Genomic DNA, 17,816 nt, shown 5'->3' on the forward strand with positions numbered 1-17,816 from the left:
CAATGATTTTTTTACGGGCCCGTGCGGGCCTGTGTTGCAGTAGAAAAAACCACCCATATTCCGCGTTTTTGTTCACACGCATGCTTACAACTTTTTATATGAGTGGCCCCCCTGGGCAGAATTTAAAAAAATTAGTTTGCATCCGATGTCATCTGTCAATCAAACTCAGGCAGTTTGTTGTCAGTGTCATGATGATTGAGTTTAACGAGGTGGTAAAACAGCACTTTTTTTTTCTGTCAACTATGCCTTAGAGTTACTTTTTGCCTTTTTTCCTCCATTTTCTGCAATTCCTTTTCTCAGATCGGCACCAGGTGAATCAACCTGCACGCTACTTACCAATCAAGGGTCATGGGGAGTTTGGTTGACAGATGATGTTAAACACAAACTTGTTTTTTTAATTCTGTCTTTGATATTAGTTCTGTTGATAACAAAACTCAACTTCCACAATTCTCACCATGTTCTAAGTTTTGTGGGAATTTTATAGTCACCCTATATAACAACAATATAATTAATATAGTACTGGAAAACACATGCAACAGGGTATGTAATATTGGGTGCGGATTATTTATAGTGAAAAAATATGTCTTTTTTTATACATTTCTTACCCATTGAGCTGTGTATCACAAATTTCAGGAACATAATATACATAGATAATCCACTATATACAAAATACCATCATATTCAATTTCAGAGCTTTCTTTCGGATATAGAAATAATCAATATCCCTTGTGATATATCGGAAACATCTCCTCTCTTCTAATGCACTGTTGATATCTTAGGCCAAAAAAAAATAATGGTTTGTCTCAAAGCTCACGAGTGATTTGAAAACAAATGCGAAATGCAATTAATTTTTTTTTATTCTCGATTTTTTCATGGTATTTGGAAAAAAAAATATGATTTTTGCGAATTTTTCCGGAAAAACTAAAAAAAAAAAAATTCTGCATTTCTTTTTTTTCCAAATCTCACGAATTTACAAATGCGCGTGCGAGCTTTGAGACAAACCTTTTTTTTTGGCCTTATTACGGCCCCCAAAAGATTGTTTGCTTGACGTCGTCTGACCAACTCACCCAAACTAAAAAAAATATTTAAACTTTTTAATTACTATTTCCATTATCAATCTTATTCCGTCAAAAAGAAATCGTCAGGCATGTATAAGCTCAAAAAAGTGTCTTTTCTGTATCTCAAAATCACGAAATTCATGTTCGCCAACGTCGGATATACCAATATAACACCACTGCAGCGTCCCATCTCTTCAATTTGCAAATCAACTTAATCCTTAATCAGCGAGTTGACGACACCAAGTGAGAATCGCGTATGAATGTTGGCATGCTGGTTGCTTTTGGAGAAAAAACACCTTTCATCAATGAACCCATCTATCAGAAAGTGGTCTACGGATATATGCAAACAATCTATATGGTGCTCTCATCTTCCGCCATTTTGAGAAACCTTTAAAAAAAAATCTGCCCGCATACAGGGTTTTGAATAATAATTATAAGAATATATGCCTTACTGGACTGTGGCTTTGTTGAGAAAATAATAGCCCATGTTTTTGTTAAGTTTGAATAATTGCAAACAAATATATCATTAACTGTCAAAACTTACAGATCTTCAATTCTTTAGAATTGTCATATTTACCAACATAATATAATAGAGTCGGATAACCTTTTTCCACAAAACCCTATTATAACAAATTGTCAATGCATTTGGTTAGCCACATGTAAAACACCACTTGTAAAGCATAATTCTTTACATTGAAATTTGAAATAATATTTTGCGCTAATCTCTGACCAAGATTATTCTTACACAATTTCTGTCAATCAGATTGCTTCTGTAAAATAATTTGATGATAAATTTACCAGCACAACACTTGAAAAGTTGCAGGCTGTAAAATCTGAAATATTATTGAAAAATTGAAATAATATTGATAAAATATATAGAAATATGTAATAATATTTTGCGCTAATCTCTGACCGAGACTATTCTTGCACAATTTCTGTCGATCAAATAGTTTTGTTGATAAATTTACCAGCTCAACACTTGAGAAGTTGCAATTCTGAGTAAGGCAATAGAAACAAATTAGTTCGATAATTCGATCAACCATCGATGCTTGGTCCATCATTATTACAGAGATGCCACTTGCTTGTTGAAAAAAATCAGGAAGTTGCAAAACGTAGCCACTCATTCATTGCAAAAAAATCCTGAATATTTGGCTAAAAATGGCAAAAATCAGGAATTCCTGATAAATCAGGAAAAGTGGCATCTCTGTTATATTATTTATGAAATCAATTTATTAACTATTGTTAATTGTGATAACATATGAATCTTAGTATGTATTGATATATCGACCAATATAAATGTTGCATTAATTGTCATTAATTAGTTGTGAGTTCATTAATAACAAGCATCGAAGCAGCATCGCCGGTCGATCCAAAGATCAAACAAATTTGGTGCCTAAGTACATGCACCATGATTCTGCTTAAATAGCCAATGAGATGTTCCGATATATCATGATCTATATTTCTTGTCAGGGCATCACTTGGTACTGATGAGGTCACACACATCAGTAATGCTCTACTGAAGCTTTATGACAGTAATGTTAACCCCATGAGAAGTACCTGCCTATTGGTCAAAAAGAAGTTTTCATCATCAATTGGACCATCAGCAACATTGTTACAATAATTTCACCACACAAAAAAAATTGGGAGGAATTAATTGCAAAACTCCATTCTGATTGGTGATTAAAATGAAGATATCATGTAATTGACCAATCAGAGGCAATGTTAGATCAGCAGGGGGTTCAGCTTGGTGCATTTGGGTACCTTAAATGATGAGTATGATGATATAAAAAATATATGTAACAAAAATGTGAACCTTAAATATATAACCACATGGACACTACCTGACGATGCATCAGCCTCTAATAGCTATTTTGATTGGTTGCAAAGAGGGATATAGCATCCACTGAGCCAATCAGATATATGGTTAGAATAGTCAGTAGAGCTGTAAGGAATTAAGCTCTATTTTGATTGGTTATTCAGATGAGTATATCATATAATTAACCAATCAAAGGCACTGTAATTTAATGCCCATGGGGTTTTAACACATACCATAAAAGTGTAACTCAATAGTAATACATAATTGTACAAGTATAAAAATTATCCTTATTTCAGCAAAATTTCAGTTTGTTGCTATATAAATAGTGCTTTTACCTTCCCCGTGTGAAATTCACTGGTCGCACTTGCGGCATTAAAACGTGTGTGCTGGCGTACAGACATGGGCGTTTAAAAGCAGTGTAGACAGACATGTGAAACAACGACTTGCATACATGGGCGTCACAGACTTGAGGAAGGTAAATAGCCTATAGAACTATGTTGAGTTACAGTTTCTTTCATATTCGTATTGTTTTCAGCAACATACAAGTATAATAGACTTTTTCAAATCGAAGTTTTCCGAAGTTTGTTATGGATGACCCCGTTTACAATTCCGGGTCATCGCCGCTAACACAAACGCAACTATTATGTCTGAACACAAATCTGCGTGAAAGACACGGTCAAGCGTTGGGTATGGCTTGTGCTTATATTGCGTAGGCCACATGAAGACCAAATCAAATGTGAAGCAGAAGACAAACATTTGCATTTTTCTTTCTTTTACTGTCACATTGTGAAGTGCCAAATAATGGAAGTGTTAGTTCAATACCTTTAGAAAATATTTCTCTGTGATGACTCATGTTGATTTTGGCTAAATACGTTGTATTTTCACTCAAAAGGGTATGTGATTCCGCTTGATTCATTGAGCACCAGTTTGACCCCCTTGCTTACTGAATAAATACTGCGGTTTTCCAATCTTGATTTGAAAAGGTCTATTTCTCAAATAATCTGTTAGATGCAATGACCTTTTAGTTTGAGTTGCAGTGCGTCTGAGCAACAAAGCATTCACAAATATTCCCCTTTCTCCTCATCCACTTCTTGCTTGTTGCACACTTCACTGTGCAAAAATAACAATGTATAACTCGTAATGCTGAGATAAACATACATTTTGAATACTTCACTAAGACTTGTCTCCATGAGTTGTTCTCTCAAATTGAGCTGTTATATGTCGTCACTGGGCGGGAAAAACCTCACATGTACTTTTGGCCCTTGAACATGGATAAAGCCTTGTAGGTGTAGACTTTATATTGAATGGTTTGCTTCATCCATGTTCAGGGGCAAAAAGTACATACAAGGTTTTTCCCACCCAGTGACGATGTGCAGTCTGAGCATCCAAGTAGCCAGGAATACTTTTTACTTATTCATGTGCATTCCTGCTAAATGCTCCATTGTGCTTTTCCAGTTGCAGGCATGAAAACTGGTCTTGAAAAACCCCACTGAAAACCATGTGGTTTTTTTACCATTTTCTGAGAATTTGATTCAGAAATAGGTACTAAAAACAATAACTAAAAATGCTGAAATTAGCTAAAAACTGAAAAATGTTGTGCCTGCAGTTGAAATCCACACACCAATGGAAGATATGTCCTTTAATCAACACAGGAGGTATATAGATTCCAAATGGAATCACCCATTCATGTAACCCTGTCTAACACTCACACTCCCTGTGTGGAAGATTAAAGTCATGTCTTCCATATAGGGTGTATGGATTTCAACTGGAATAGCACATTGTTCCGCTTCATCTTGCTGAAATAATAATGTATAACGCAATATAACATATCATATTTCCAATACTTTTCACCAAGAATCGACTTGTTTCATTGACGTGCTGAGCGTTTCTCGGCCTCGACGCATACAAACATAACTGTGATCGGTATTTGTACAACTGCTGCCAATCCTGCCAAACTCTTCTTCCCATTTCCAATACCAAGAGTAGCCTCCATGAATTGTCATTTCAGTTTGAGATGCCTCATTTCGGTGTTGAGTGTATCACAGCCTCAAAGCATACAAGAAATAACAGACTGTGGTCTGTTCACCTGCTAGTATTTTACCACACTCCTTCACATTTCCACCATTTCACCATGAATACGATGGATGAATATTGTCCTTTCCATTTGAACTGCTGCATCGGGTTATTCCAGTTGAAATATATACACCCTATTGAAGACATGACCTTAATCTTCCACACAGGGAGTGCAAATTGTTACATAAATGTGTGACTCCCTCTGTGTAATAGATTAAGGTCATGTCTACCATAGGGGTGCAGGGCCTAGATTTTGTGCCAGTTTACGAGAATCAAAAACCATCCGATTTGCTCCACTTACTGCATGATTCAATGAAAGAACTTGATTCTCACAACAAATGTTACGAGAATAGATTCTGTGATTCTCTTCGAATCCGGTGTATGGATTTCAACTGGAATAGCCCATATCTAAGAATCGAAGCATTCCAGGATAGGCAAGTTTGTGATATCTCTGTCATGTCCATCTCTTGATCACATTTCTAATACTTCACCAAGAATAGGCTGGATAAATTGTCCTTTCAGTTTTGAGTTGCATCATATGGATTTGAACTAGAATATCCCGTATAAGAACTAAAGCATCCCAGAATAGGCAAGATTGTGATCTCTGCTATGTTTATCTTTTGATCACATTTCTAATACTTCGCCAAGAATAGGCTGGATAAATTGTCCTTTCAGTTTGAGTTGCATCATGTGATCCATGAAGCTCTCTGTGCAATTCCGCAGTTCTGTCAGCAGATTAACCACCTGTAAGCAATCAAGAAATCAATCAATAAAGAAATTGATTAAAAAATCAATCAAGAAATCAACCAATCAAGAAATCAATCAAACAAGAAAGAAAGAAATGAAGAAAGAAAGAAAGAAATGAAGAAAGAAAGAAATGAAGAAAGAAGAAAGAAAGAAAGAAAGAAAGAAAAAAAGAAAGAAAGAAAGAAAGAAAGAAAGAAAGAAAGAAAGAAAGAAAGAAAGAAAGAAAGAAAGAAAGAAGGAAGGAAGGAAGGAAGGAAGGAAGGAAGGAAGGAAGGAAGGAAGGAAGGAAGGAAGGAAGGAAGGAAGGAAAGGAAAGGAAAGGAAAAGAAAAGAAAAGAAAAGAAAAGAAAAGAAAAGAAAAGAAAAGAAAAGAAAAGAAAAGAAGCAAGAAAGAAGGAAATGAAGAAAGAAAGAAAGAAAGGTAATTTATCAATTTCTCTTTGTAACTAGGTGACAAATTTAGATCTTCTTTTACCCAACAAGGCAGGGGCGGGTGGGCTCCCATGCGGACATTGGTGACGTCTCTCCTCGCAAAATTCTGATGCACAAGACCAATAGTTAGGGGAAAAAGTTCACTTTGGTGACCACTCTCTGGCTAGTAAGGTTTGACGATTGATTCGACTTCTATGGACCATTTAGAAAAAAAAAATAGCCACCATGTCCCTCGCGAAAATCCCGGCATTTTTAGCTAGAGGCCAAAATCAAAATGGCCGCCACCACCATTTTGAAAATTTAAGTTTTGAACCAGAGCACCTATAATCATGCACAAAGACACTTTTTCGGATATGTCGGTACAAGGATTCGATTCTGACATTAGTTTGACATTACGGCATCATTTTCACCACAGAAATCCAAGATGGTGGCGGAAAAATCTTGAAAAATTTAGTTTTGAACAAGAGGACCTTAAATCGTGTACAAAGACACTTTTTTGAATAAGTCGACCACAAGGATTTCAAATTTGACATTACTTTGACATTACGAACTCATATTTACCCAGAAATCCAAGATGGTGCGCCTTGGTATCATCTTGAAAAAAATAAGTTTTGAACCAGATTACCTAAAATCGTGTACAAAGACACTTTTTTCGGTTAGTCGACCCCAAGAAATCCGAATCTGACATTAATTTGACGTTACAAAATAATTTTTGCCCAGAAATCCAAGATGGCCCCATTTGGTAGAACGTAAATGTGATTTTTGAATGAGAGCAGAAGCATAAGTGTGTCATTTCCGCCTTATCTGGGGTTCATGTCTCTTATATGGGGTTTCAACTGCCTTATCTTGGGTTTACATCCCTTATCTAGGGATAAGGCGCCTTATCTGTGGTTTAGACGGCCTTATCCTGGGTCTACGTTCCTTACCTGGCGCTAAGATGCCTTAACCTTAGCATATCGCAGTCTAAACCCAGATAAGGCATATAAACCCCAGATAATGCGCCGTAACCCCAGATAAGCGACGTAGACCCCAGATAAAGCAGTCTAAACCCAAATAAGGCGCCTAAACCCTAAATAAGGAACATAAACCCCAGAAAAGGCATCTAAACCCCACATAAGGTGCCTTTACTCTAGATAAGGGTTGTTAACCCCAGATAAGGGTCGTAAACCTCAGATAAGGCATCTAAACCCAAGATAAGGCGCCTTAACCCCAGATAAGAGACGTAAACTCAGATATGGCAGTCTAAACCCCAGATAAGGCGCCGTCTGGGGTTTACTACTCTTATATTAGGTTTATGTTCCTTATTTATGGTTAAGGCGCCTTATTTGGGGTTGGGACTGGTTTATCTGAGGTGTACGTCCCTTATCTGGGGTTACGGCGCCTTATCGGGGGTTTAGACTGTCATATCTGAGTTTACGTCTCTTATCTGGGGTTAATGCGCCTTATCTTGGGTTTAGATGTCTTATCTGAGGTTTACGACCCTTATCTGGGGTTAACGACCCGTATCTAGAGTTTGGGCACCTTATGTGGGGTTTAGATGCCTTATCTTAGTTTTATGTTCCTCATTTAGGGTTAAAGCGCCTTATTTAGGGGTTGGACTGCTTTATCGGCGGTCTACGTCCCTTATCTGGGGTTACGGCTCATTATCTGGGGTTTAGATGCCTTATCCGGGTTTAGACTGCGATATGCTAAGGTTAAGGCATCTTAGCCACAGGTAAGGAACGTAAACCCAGGATAAGGCTGTCTAAACCACAGGTAAGGCGCCTTATCCCTAGATAAGGGATGTAAACCCAAGATAAAGCAGTTTAAACCCCATATAAGGGACATGAACCCCAGATAAGGCGGAAATGACACATTTATGCTTCTGCTTTCATTCAAAAATCACATTTACGTTCTACCAAATGGGGCCATCTTGGATTTCTGGGCAAAAATTATTTTGTAACGTCAAATTAATGTCAGATTCGTATTTCTTGGGGTCGACTTACCGGAAAAAGTGTCTTTGTACACGATTTTAGGTAATCTGGTTCAAAACTTATTTTTTCAAGATGGCGCCGCAGCCACCAACTTGGATTTCTGGGTAAATATGAGTTCGTAATGTCAAAGTAATGTCAAATTTGAAATCCTTGTGGTCGACTTATCCAAAAAGTGTCTTTGTACACCCATTTAAGGTCCTCTTGTTCAAAACTAAATTTTTCAAGATAGTGCCGGCTATCATCTTGGATTTCTGGGTGAAAATGATGCCGTAATGTCAAACTAATGTCAGAATCGGAATCCTTGTACTTTCGACATATCCGAAAAAGTGTCTTTGTGCATGATTATAGGTGCTCTGGTTCAAAACTTAAATTTTCAAAATGGTGGTGGCGGCCATTTTGGATTTTGGCCTCTAGCGAAAAATGCCGGGATTTTCGCGAGGGACATGGTGGCTATTTTTTTTCTAAATGGTCCATAGAAGTCGAATCATTCGTCAAACCTTACTAGCCAGAGAGTGGTCACCAAAGTGAACTTTTTCCCCTAACTACAATGGCTTAGCATGAAAACTGAATTATATGGTGCTGCATGCCTACTTCAAGCATGGGAAAGAGGCTTCAGGTCGAGGCTTCGGGAAAATCAGAATTTATATGTCTCAATATGATCAACAAACCCATATATTTCGGTTTTCAACCTAATTTGGTAGGAAACTCAAGAACAATTTTTTGTGAAGGTTTGCCACCGTGTCGGTTTGACACTAATGGCTTTGGGTGATGAGCAGTTTGATAGATTTTAGGACTGCTCGGCTTCCTCGCTACCTCATGTGGACTTATACTCTGGTTGCTCTATGAAAAAGGAATAAAAATCAAAACCACTAATCCCTCCAATTAGCTCCTGCTGATTTCCCATTATAGAACTATCAAAAAGTGTGCCAACAGGTATCATAATAACATTATTACATAACAATTTCCTATATTTTGGATTGTCTGCTGTGGTTTATCATTGGGGTGGGCTTGTCTAGCTGGAAGTGTAATTGACCAAAGGGGGTAATTATCAGTAATTGGGCCTGGATTTATCACCTTTTTCATAGCAAAAGCCAACTATAATACTGCATTAAAAAAAATCCGAGATTGATTTCTCTCATACTATAAGTCTTCGACCCACTGTAGGTACAAAATCACCGTAGATCTTATTAACAATAACATATTCTATGGAAGTTACGATGAAGGCTTTTTGACTTATGAAGGATTAAGGACTTCTGACGTATCATAAACGTTCAGAACTAATGGGTACTACTAATAATTTTGATAAAACCTGCATAAAATATGTGACCTCTGACCTTACCTTTGGAAAGAACTGTGGTTGATCTGGATGATTGGTTCGTGCACTAGCTGATAAAGCATCTACTAAAACTTCTTGGTTAGCACTGATGATTTGTTTAGCACCATCGGACAGCTCTGGACGATCTGAAAATAAGGTGGCAGGCAATGACGATAAATGGGCTGCATAAATAATAATGGATGAGACTGTGAGCTATTTTAGTGGGAGCAAGACAGAGAAAGAAATAGATAGGCAAGTGGAAAGAGGAGAGATAGAAAAAGAGAATGAAAGAAAATTTGACAGTGCACAATGCAAATGTTATGAGACAAGGCTTAATCTTATGACATTTGATTGACATGTATTGAAGTGTAGAAACCATCTACGAGTGTGTTGGGAGAAATATAATCATGAGATGAACGACAAATTGTTTATTCCATGAGCTGGAATGTCAAGTGAAATGGAACAATACGTCTTTCACAGAGTGATTATATAGTAAAGATTCAGTGCACATGGGCTACATTGCCTTCACATACAAATAGAGAGCTTCCTCTGAAAATTCCAACAAGAATAAGAAGAGTCCGTGCCTGCTGGTGAGATTTTTACTGGAGGGCACTTTTAGTTTGTGTCTAAAATTCCAGTTATTTCAAGTGAGCCCTCATGCCATCACTAGAAAAACTTTGCTAAAAGTTGGCAAATATACAGCAATTAGCCTGAGCATGCCGACTCGAGAAGAAGAAGTAGTATGCGAGTTTTGTAAAGGAATTCTGCTTACGGTGGATGAAAGTTTTACTTGTCATTTGTCAAACTGCATATGATGACTGCAGAGAAGACATCTTAAACTTCCCATAATGCATTTCCCCATTTCAATTTTTTGTCCTGATTTGCTGTCTAAAACAACATGGATTGATATAGTGAACAAAAGTACCTCAATGAACAGAGCACATTCAGATCTTAAAAAATATGTTTATTTCTTGACTACCGACCCATGTTTATCCAGTCTTTTCTCAAAATGAAAACGAAGGGAGCCTGTACAAAGTAATAGGCGTGTCATTTGATGTAATGAGGTGATGCATCATGTTGCAAAGGATTCTGGGAAGGGTAAGATATCTTCGAATTCTCTGGGATGACTGACTAGACCAGGAATAAAATTGGTCACATGGTACTTATTGGTCACATGGTATTTATTTATCCAATATTCATGTGATCTTACGACCAGGCAGTGTGTTACATACAAAGCAATGTGATATATGTAATGCTTGTACTGAAAGCTATAGTCTATCAACCTCAATTAGTGTTCAGCGTGTGCTGCATTGGCTTAGCGTTGTTTCTTGCATGTACATGTACATATCGTCGTTGGGCAGGAAAAACCTCCTATGTGTCATTGGCCCCTGAACATGTTTAAAGTAAAAACCCCTTATGTAACTGGTTGGCAGTTTTGTTTGTTCAGTGGCCACAAACACATAGGAGGTTTTTCCTGCGCAACGACGATATGTGCTACTTTGATTGCGCGCTTACAAGTATGTACACGCACACAAATATTGAAAGCTAATTAATGTAGAACACGCTGAACTTCAAAGCTAGTACCGCAGACTGGAGGTAGATATATGGACTATTATATGGTGTGAGTGAGATGACAAGAAGTGCTGTATGTAGGGTTGCATGCCAAATAGCCGGCTATTCCAGTTGAAATCAATAAACCTGTGATCTTGATATTCCACACAGGGAGTGTGAATTTCAAATAGGGTTACCTGAATGGGTGACTCAATTTGAAATCTACACCCCCTGTGTGGAAGATTAAGGTCATGTCTTAATTCCATAAAGGGTGTATGGATTTAAACTGGAATAGCCTGGCCCATTTTCAGCCCATTTCGCTGTAAAAATGTTTTGAATTTGACCACATATCCGAGACAAGTGACAAATTTCCATCATACTTTAATTGCATGCTCTTCTTTACACCCAAGTGCACAGAGCATGGGATGCCCTCCCCACCAGCCTACAATAAGTTTATACAGTCCGGTATATACGAGAATTTAATGATGACCCCCCACAGGACTCTATCAAACCAACTTTTTTAGCTTCCTTTTATGGTCCTATAACACATTCAAGATGTTAACAAAAAATAATTCCCGGCACTTTGGCTATATTCAAGGTTAAAGGTTAACAGAGTGATCAAATTTCAAAGTTGCTCAAATCTGACTATCAAGCACACCAAATTATTCCTCTCATTGCAAGGATTAAAAAAAAAAATAGTTTGACCTACCTGCGACCATTCATGAGTTATAAGCAAAAGGTCAATTTTTTTTTGGCGGGTGGTCAGGGTTTTTTTTTGCTACACAGGGGCACTGTGTTATACGACCATAAAAGGAAGCTAAAAAGTTGGTTTGGACGAGTCATGTGGGGGGGGGGGGATCATCATTAAATTCCCGTATATACCGAACTAATATACCTGGTGTCAGAACACAAATGGCATAGAGCGTGGCGCATTCCTGTTGGGACAGTTTGAGTCTGGCCATTTTCCCTGCAAACTGCATCACCTGCTCCATCATGCCAGAGAATCCGGCCAAATAGCCGTCACTTTGGTTATACTGTGCACCAGGCACCAGAGTACTGATGAACGATTTCTGGTTGTCATCAAATATTCCACCTGACGTCAGTATCAAATATTCTACAAAAGTTCCTGCATTAGAAGCACAGGGATTCAAACAAGGATCAAAATATTAGCATCAAAGTTTATCTGTATTGGTAATCCATACTTCATGGAAGCACTTAGAAGGAATCCAAAAATGGTATATGGGTAACATTTAAACCTACAGACATTGCGCCAATTTTTAGTGGCGCCAAAAGACAAAACCGATAAAAACGATGTAACTGGTCCGGTGTACATGATTCTATGCCAGGGCAGCCTACACGAGGCACCTGCAAAGAATCGTACATCAGAGAGACTGAACGTTCTCTCAAGACCAGATTTCTTGAACAAAGACGTCCTAGCACAACTTCAAGAGAGAGAGAGAGAGAGAGAGTGAGAGAGAGAGAGGTGAATTAGAGGTTTCCAAACATATCCACATAGAGTCACCGGGCCATCATGTCAACCTGGACAAAGTCCAAATCTTGGATAGGGAACCCCGCTGGTTTGAGAGAGAAGTCAAGGAAGCCATCCACATCAGGGCCAACCAATCATCTCTGAACAAAGACGGAGGGTGCTACAAGTTACCAAAGGTCTAATGACCCAGTCATTAGGTCATACTTCAAGAGTGTACGATTGGGTCATTCCACTGACAAAGGCTGTGGTAGCAACAGCTGAAAATTATGGAGGTAAATATACTTGTATTGAGATCAAAAGTTTAAAGCAGAGCATGGCTTAGCATACACGTATACAATACTATAGTGCATAGAATGTATGTGGTACACATAATAGCAGATATGTTGTTTACACATATTTTACATGCGGTAATGTGTAATACAGCAGTCCTGGATGGATGAAGGGATCACAAGAAGGTGCATCGTGTGCAGGTGCTGGTCTTAAACTTCACTAATCCGAAAATAAGATTTGCTAGTCCAAAAAGAGTTTGCTAGTCCGAAAGTGAGGGTACTAGCATAACTTTTAGGACTAGCGCACCTTATAACTAGTGGATGTAGGCAGGTGCATCATTGAATTTTTTTGCGCGCCACATGCCGGATCCTACCTGGAGTCATAATGCATATCGCGTACAACACAGTTTGTTCCTCTGCTGAAAGTTTCAGTTCGGTAATTTTCTTCACAAAATGCTCCACTTGGGTCGTCATGCCAGAAAACCCCGCCATTCTAACATCGGACAAAACATATTTACCGGGGAAGATAGCGCCAATAAACGCCTTTTGTTCTTCATCAAATCTCCCGCTTGATTGTACCACCATGTACTCTACAAATGACCCTGCATCAATATTACACATGGAAAATACATGATTGAAGAGCTGGCCTTGATATGGGGGGGGGCATTGAGGGGCAAAGTGAATTTCGGGGGCAAAATCAACACATTTTGCACAAAATTGCCGAAAAAGTGGAAATTTTCGTAATTTTGGGTTTTTATTGGGGGGGGGGCAACAGTTCTGACTGGGGGGTATTTGCCCCACTCCCATCCCACCCCACTGTGGCGCCGCCACTGGGCAAAGCAACATAACTCAAGATTTGTTGTTTTGAGAACAACATACTGAAAATTGGACTCGTTGATGTATTTATATATTTCTCGTAAAGTTGTTGGTATGAAGTTGGAAATCTGCACCATCATTTTCGTTCTCATTCAATTGATGAGCGAAATGAATAAATTTTGCAAAAGATACAAGTGATTTTGTAAAAGATATGTTCTTTTACCAGGTGTTCGAAAATGCAGGAATTGTATGGTATTTTGACAGCATTTATCAGATTGGTTGAAAAAATTATGGTGGCATTTATTAGAGGGGGGGGTCAATTAGACAGAATAGAGTATTTCCTATTACATATTGTTGCTATATTATTGATATACCATAAAAACTTGATAGTTAGCATATGTGACCCGTTCCGATAAAAGCAGGGAGGAACAAGTCACATTTTGACATTTCATGAATTGAATAAAAAAGTAAGCACGGGACAATAAGCATTGATACCAAAATTATATACATAGCATCAATACTTTTCATGATATGGATAAAATTTTGTAAATGATGCCTTGATATTTTTGCTAAATTGCTAGTCTTGAGTAATTGGCCAATTAGTTTCCTGCCTTACACAGGATTGAATAGCTCAACTGTCATAGCTCAACTGACATTTATTGATTAAATAAACCTCTTTTTAATAAGTATGTTCAAGGATTTGAAAGTCATCCACTCAGTCCCAAGGCCAAATACCATGAAATTAAGAATTCCAAAATTTCATTTTTTTTTATGGTAATGTCATATTTTAAAAAGGCCTATAACTCAAAAACATGCCTGGCGACTTGTTCCGGTTTTTGCTGGAGCTGGTCATATGCTTCCTATCGAGCGCTTTAAAACATGCAAACATGAAGAACCCCATCCAAAAAAGTGTGAAGGGTTTTGAGCAAATCATTGACACACAGTTATATATGAAGAAGTAAACCTGCAAATGTGTGTCTCAATCCAATTAGCTCAGTTGGTAAAGCATCAGACTTTTATGTTTTATGTTCTCAAAAGCGTTCGATAGTAAGCACATATGCTAACTATTAGGTTTTTACGGACATTATAGTTGACATGGCATAGTCACATAACTCATAAAAGACATAATTGTTTGCCAAAAAATATTTTCTCATTACAATGCATAACTGGAATTGCCATATTAAATTGGTACTTTTTCATATAATTTGGTGTCCAGATTCATGCTACAATATATGCTTCCATCTTTATTATTGTCACATCCATTGCAGAGTACGTCAAAGGTCAAAATAGAACTGTTTTGGAAAGCTTTGCTTGTCATGTCGACTGATTATCAATTTGAGTTAGTCATTTCATCTTGCTTGATTTTTCATATTCAAAAACAATTTAAATGTCTTAAATATGGTCCCCAAAACCAAATGCATAATTGCTAATACAGATCGCTAGACAAAATTTGGCTCATGCTATTATACATGATGAGATAGAAAAGGGCTGTAAGCTCACTAGCTGCTGTCACAGGTGACAAATTTGACAGCTTTTGAGCCCTTTTCTTTCATGTGTACAACTGGCAGGCAGGCTGGATCTGGCTCGCAAGGCACTTATTTAGAACCCCTTATTTAAACAAATGGAGAATGTTAAAGCACATATTGTAACATTTGCTCAGGATGCCTCAAGTTATTTTTTTTAAATTCTGATTATTATACACTTGTTATGTACTTTTATACCTCATGCCTTTATGTGCTGTATTTGACAAAATCTGAGATTTTTAATATAAAGAGAACATCTTAGTGAGGCATTAAATTTAACGAAACATTAGTCAAACTTGCGTACTTGATGTTCATACATTATACGTACGGTACGTGGCATAAAAGATTGTCTTAACACATCTAAAGGACCGACCTCGGTCATGACTCACCTGCAAAATTAAAAGGGAACATACTAGGCTTGACGGCATGAAAACAAACATTTTATGGAAAACAAATACAAATCTATTTCTTATGGAAATGTTACATATTGCTTTTATATGAAGAGCTCCGTTTCAAAACCCCTTACATCCACTTCTGGCTGAAATTGAGTTATTGGCATGATATTATTGTGTGGGTAAATATACACATTTTGGTGGTTGTTTGACCTTCATACCACCTTCCCTTCCGGAGATATCATATATTTCCCGTTCAGGAAATCTTAGGGAATTTCCCGAAATCTGAACATAAAATGAATATAGAATTGTTTTGTTTTAATTTTTTGATGTATGAATGTTCTTTACCTATAAAAACCAAAGGGAACTGTTTTTTGGTCACTATGTTTGAAAAAATCATTTTAATTAACAAAAGCAGCTTTGGAAATACTCAAAAATGCCATTTTCCCGAATTTAATTAAAAATTCATAATTAAAAAAGTAAATGAGATATTTCAATTTTGATTTTTTGATTTTGAAAGCATTAGTCAAGCATTAGTCAAGTTACATAAAGTAGTGCAAACAAATGGGCTCAAATATGATTGCAAAGGTGGTTTATAGAAAAGGGGTAAATTTATTTTGTTGCAAAAACCCTTACATCCACAAAAGGCAGGATATAAAAGATATAATAAAATAAATAGGGAGGGTTGAAAATTGTACCAAACCTATTCTTTTAGTTTCTATTCATCAACACTTTATCCAAACCCAAATTGAATCAAATCGAACAAGTAATACTTTATGCTAATTAAAAAAAAAACGTTTTTCTCAAAAAAGTCAAAAGTGGATGTAAGGGTTTTGCAACAAAGCTCTTCATATATTAACTGAACGATATAAGGTTATGACATAGTCTACATTCATAACCTCATTAATAAACGCGATGCGTGCGATCCAATCATATTTTATTATTTGTGAAAACGCTTAACGCAAATCGAGGTCATTAATATCTCACAATTGACCGCAAAATGCGTAATTGTTCCAATGTCGCACACAATTGACTTCTCATATGCGCCGTATTGACAAAGCGTCCAACGAACTGCTGCTGCGCACTGGCTGCCGATTTGGATTATGCGCTACCATATTTGCACAGATCCTGATACGCACTTTTGTTATTGGCCGTTTTGTTTTAGCCTGATCGATTTTGGGAAAGGGAAGATGTAAGAATTGTTTATTTTTACAAACTTTTGAGGAAAATTTTGTGTTATTTTGTAAAGTTAAAAGATCAAAGTGACGGTTATGAATGAGGTTAATAACTTTGCATCGGTTATATGTCGGGCATTGTGAAAAATCTAAACATTTTGCTTTGGACCTCGGAATATCGGGATATTCCTCGGTTCCAAAGGCAAAATGTTTAGATTTTTCACAATGCCCTGCAAATAACCGATGCGCAGTTATTAACCTCTAAATATACCTGACCCTTACCTTTCACAAGTGAAGCCTGATCTTCACACTGAAGCTCAAGAAATCCAGGCAGTGTTTTAGCAAAGGCAATCATCTGCTTCAGTAATAAGAGAAATACTTCCATGATATGCTTGTACACTGCCTCCGTAAATGGATCTTCTTCTGCACCTTCTTTGTCAGGACTGTCAGCGCTACCTGACGCTCCCAAGACGTCTGCTTTTGCACCCTGATTCTGCTGATGAACGCCAAAAAAGCTGTATGTACATGTAAGACAAATCAGTTAAGAGTTTGATTATCATGTGAATTCTGACGGGAGTCCTGATCTGGACACGATCTGTTTTATTTGTCCCTTAATTTTTACAGATTTGGAAAGATCAAACCTGCAGCTTCAAAATGACACTTCAAACAGCTTTGTATGATATTCTGAAATGATGTTACGCCTATTCAAAATTTGCCTTAAGATCGCAACACTGAGAAAACTGAACTTACCGTTATCTAAATTCAATTATTTCTACTGAAACCAGCTCCATAAAAATGTCAATTTTTAATTATTTTTAGTTTTTGTATAGCTGTGTAACTTTGCAGCTGTGTAAGAGAAGTATGAACTATCTAAAATCTGTGATAATCCATTTTTTCTCAAAATAATGACCATTTTTGGATACCGTATTTCGTCGAATAGTCGCCCCCCTCAAATAAACGCCCCACCACTTTTTTCAACCAAGATGTTTCAAAAATTCGATATTTCCATGCTATCTTGTGTAGTAAGCTTACCAAGTTGCTCACATGGTCATGAGTAGCAGCAATAAATGGCGAAAATCTGCATCCGAACCCGGAAGTGAACCAAAAGTCAGTGTCAAAAGGACATAGTTCGTCATTTTAGCGTGACTTTTAAGCTTAACTAATGATTTTAACGGGAATTTTCGTGC

The 17,816-nt window shown here is 37.3% G+C and overlaps 1 protein-coding gene across 1 annotated transcript in view; it reads right to left on the reverse strand.

The window, feature by feature from the left end:
• Positions 1-5,329: 5,329 nt before the first annotated feature.
• The window catches only part of LOC140169216 (vitamin D3 receptor B-like), a 42,126-nt gene continuing 29,639 nt past the window's right edge, over positions 5,330-17,816 (reverse strand). The window contains exons 6-9 of the mRNA XM_072192473.1: positions 16,912-17,144; positions 11,861-12,091; positions 9,439-9,560; positions 5,330-5,691 (exon numbers count right to left, since the gene is read on the reverse strand). Of these exons, the coding sequence (XP_072048574.1) occupies positions 5,572-5,691; positions 9,439-9,560; positions 11,861-12,091; positions 16,912-17,144 (706 nt within the window). The 3' untranslated portion in view covers positions 5,330-5,571. The remainder of the gene's footprint in view (positions 5,692-9,438; positions 9,561-11,860; positions 12,092-16,911; positions 17,145-17,816) is intronic.

Source organism: Amphiura filiformis, chromosome 14, assembly GCF_039555335.1.
Source record: "Amphiura filiformis chromosome 14, Afil_fr2py, whole genome shotgun sequence".
NCBI classification, from domain to species: Eukaryota; Metazoa; Echinodermata; class Ophiuroidea; order Amphilepidida; family Amphiuridae; genus Amphiura; species Amphiura filiformis.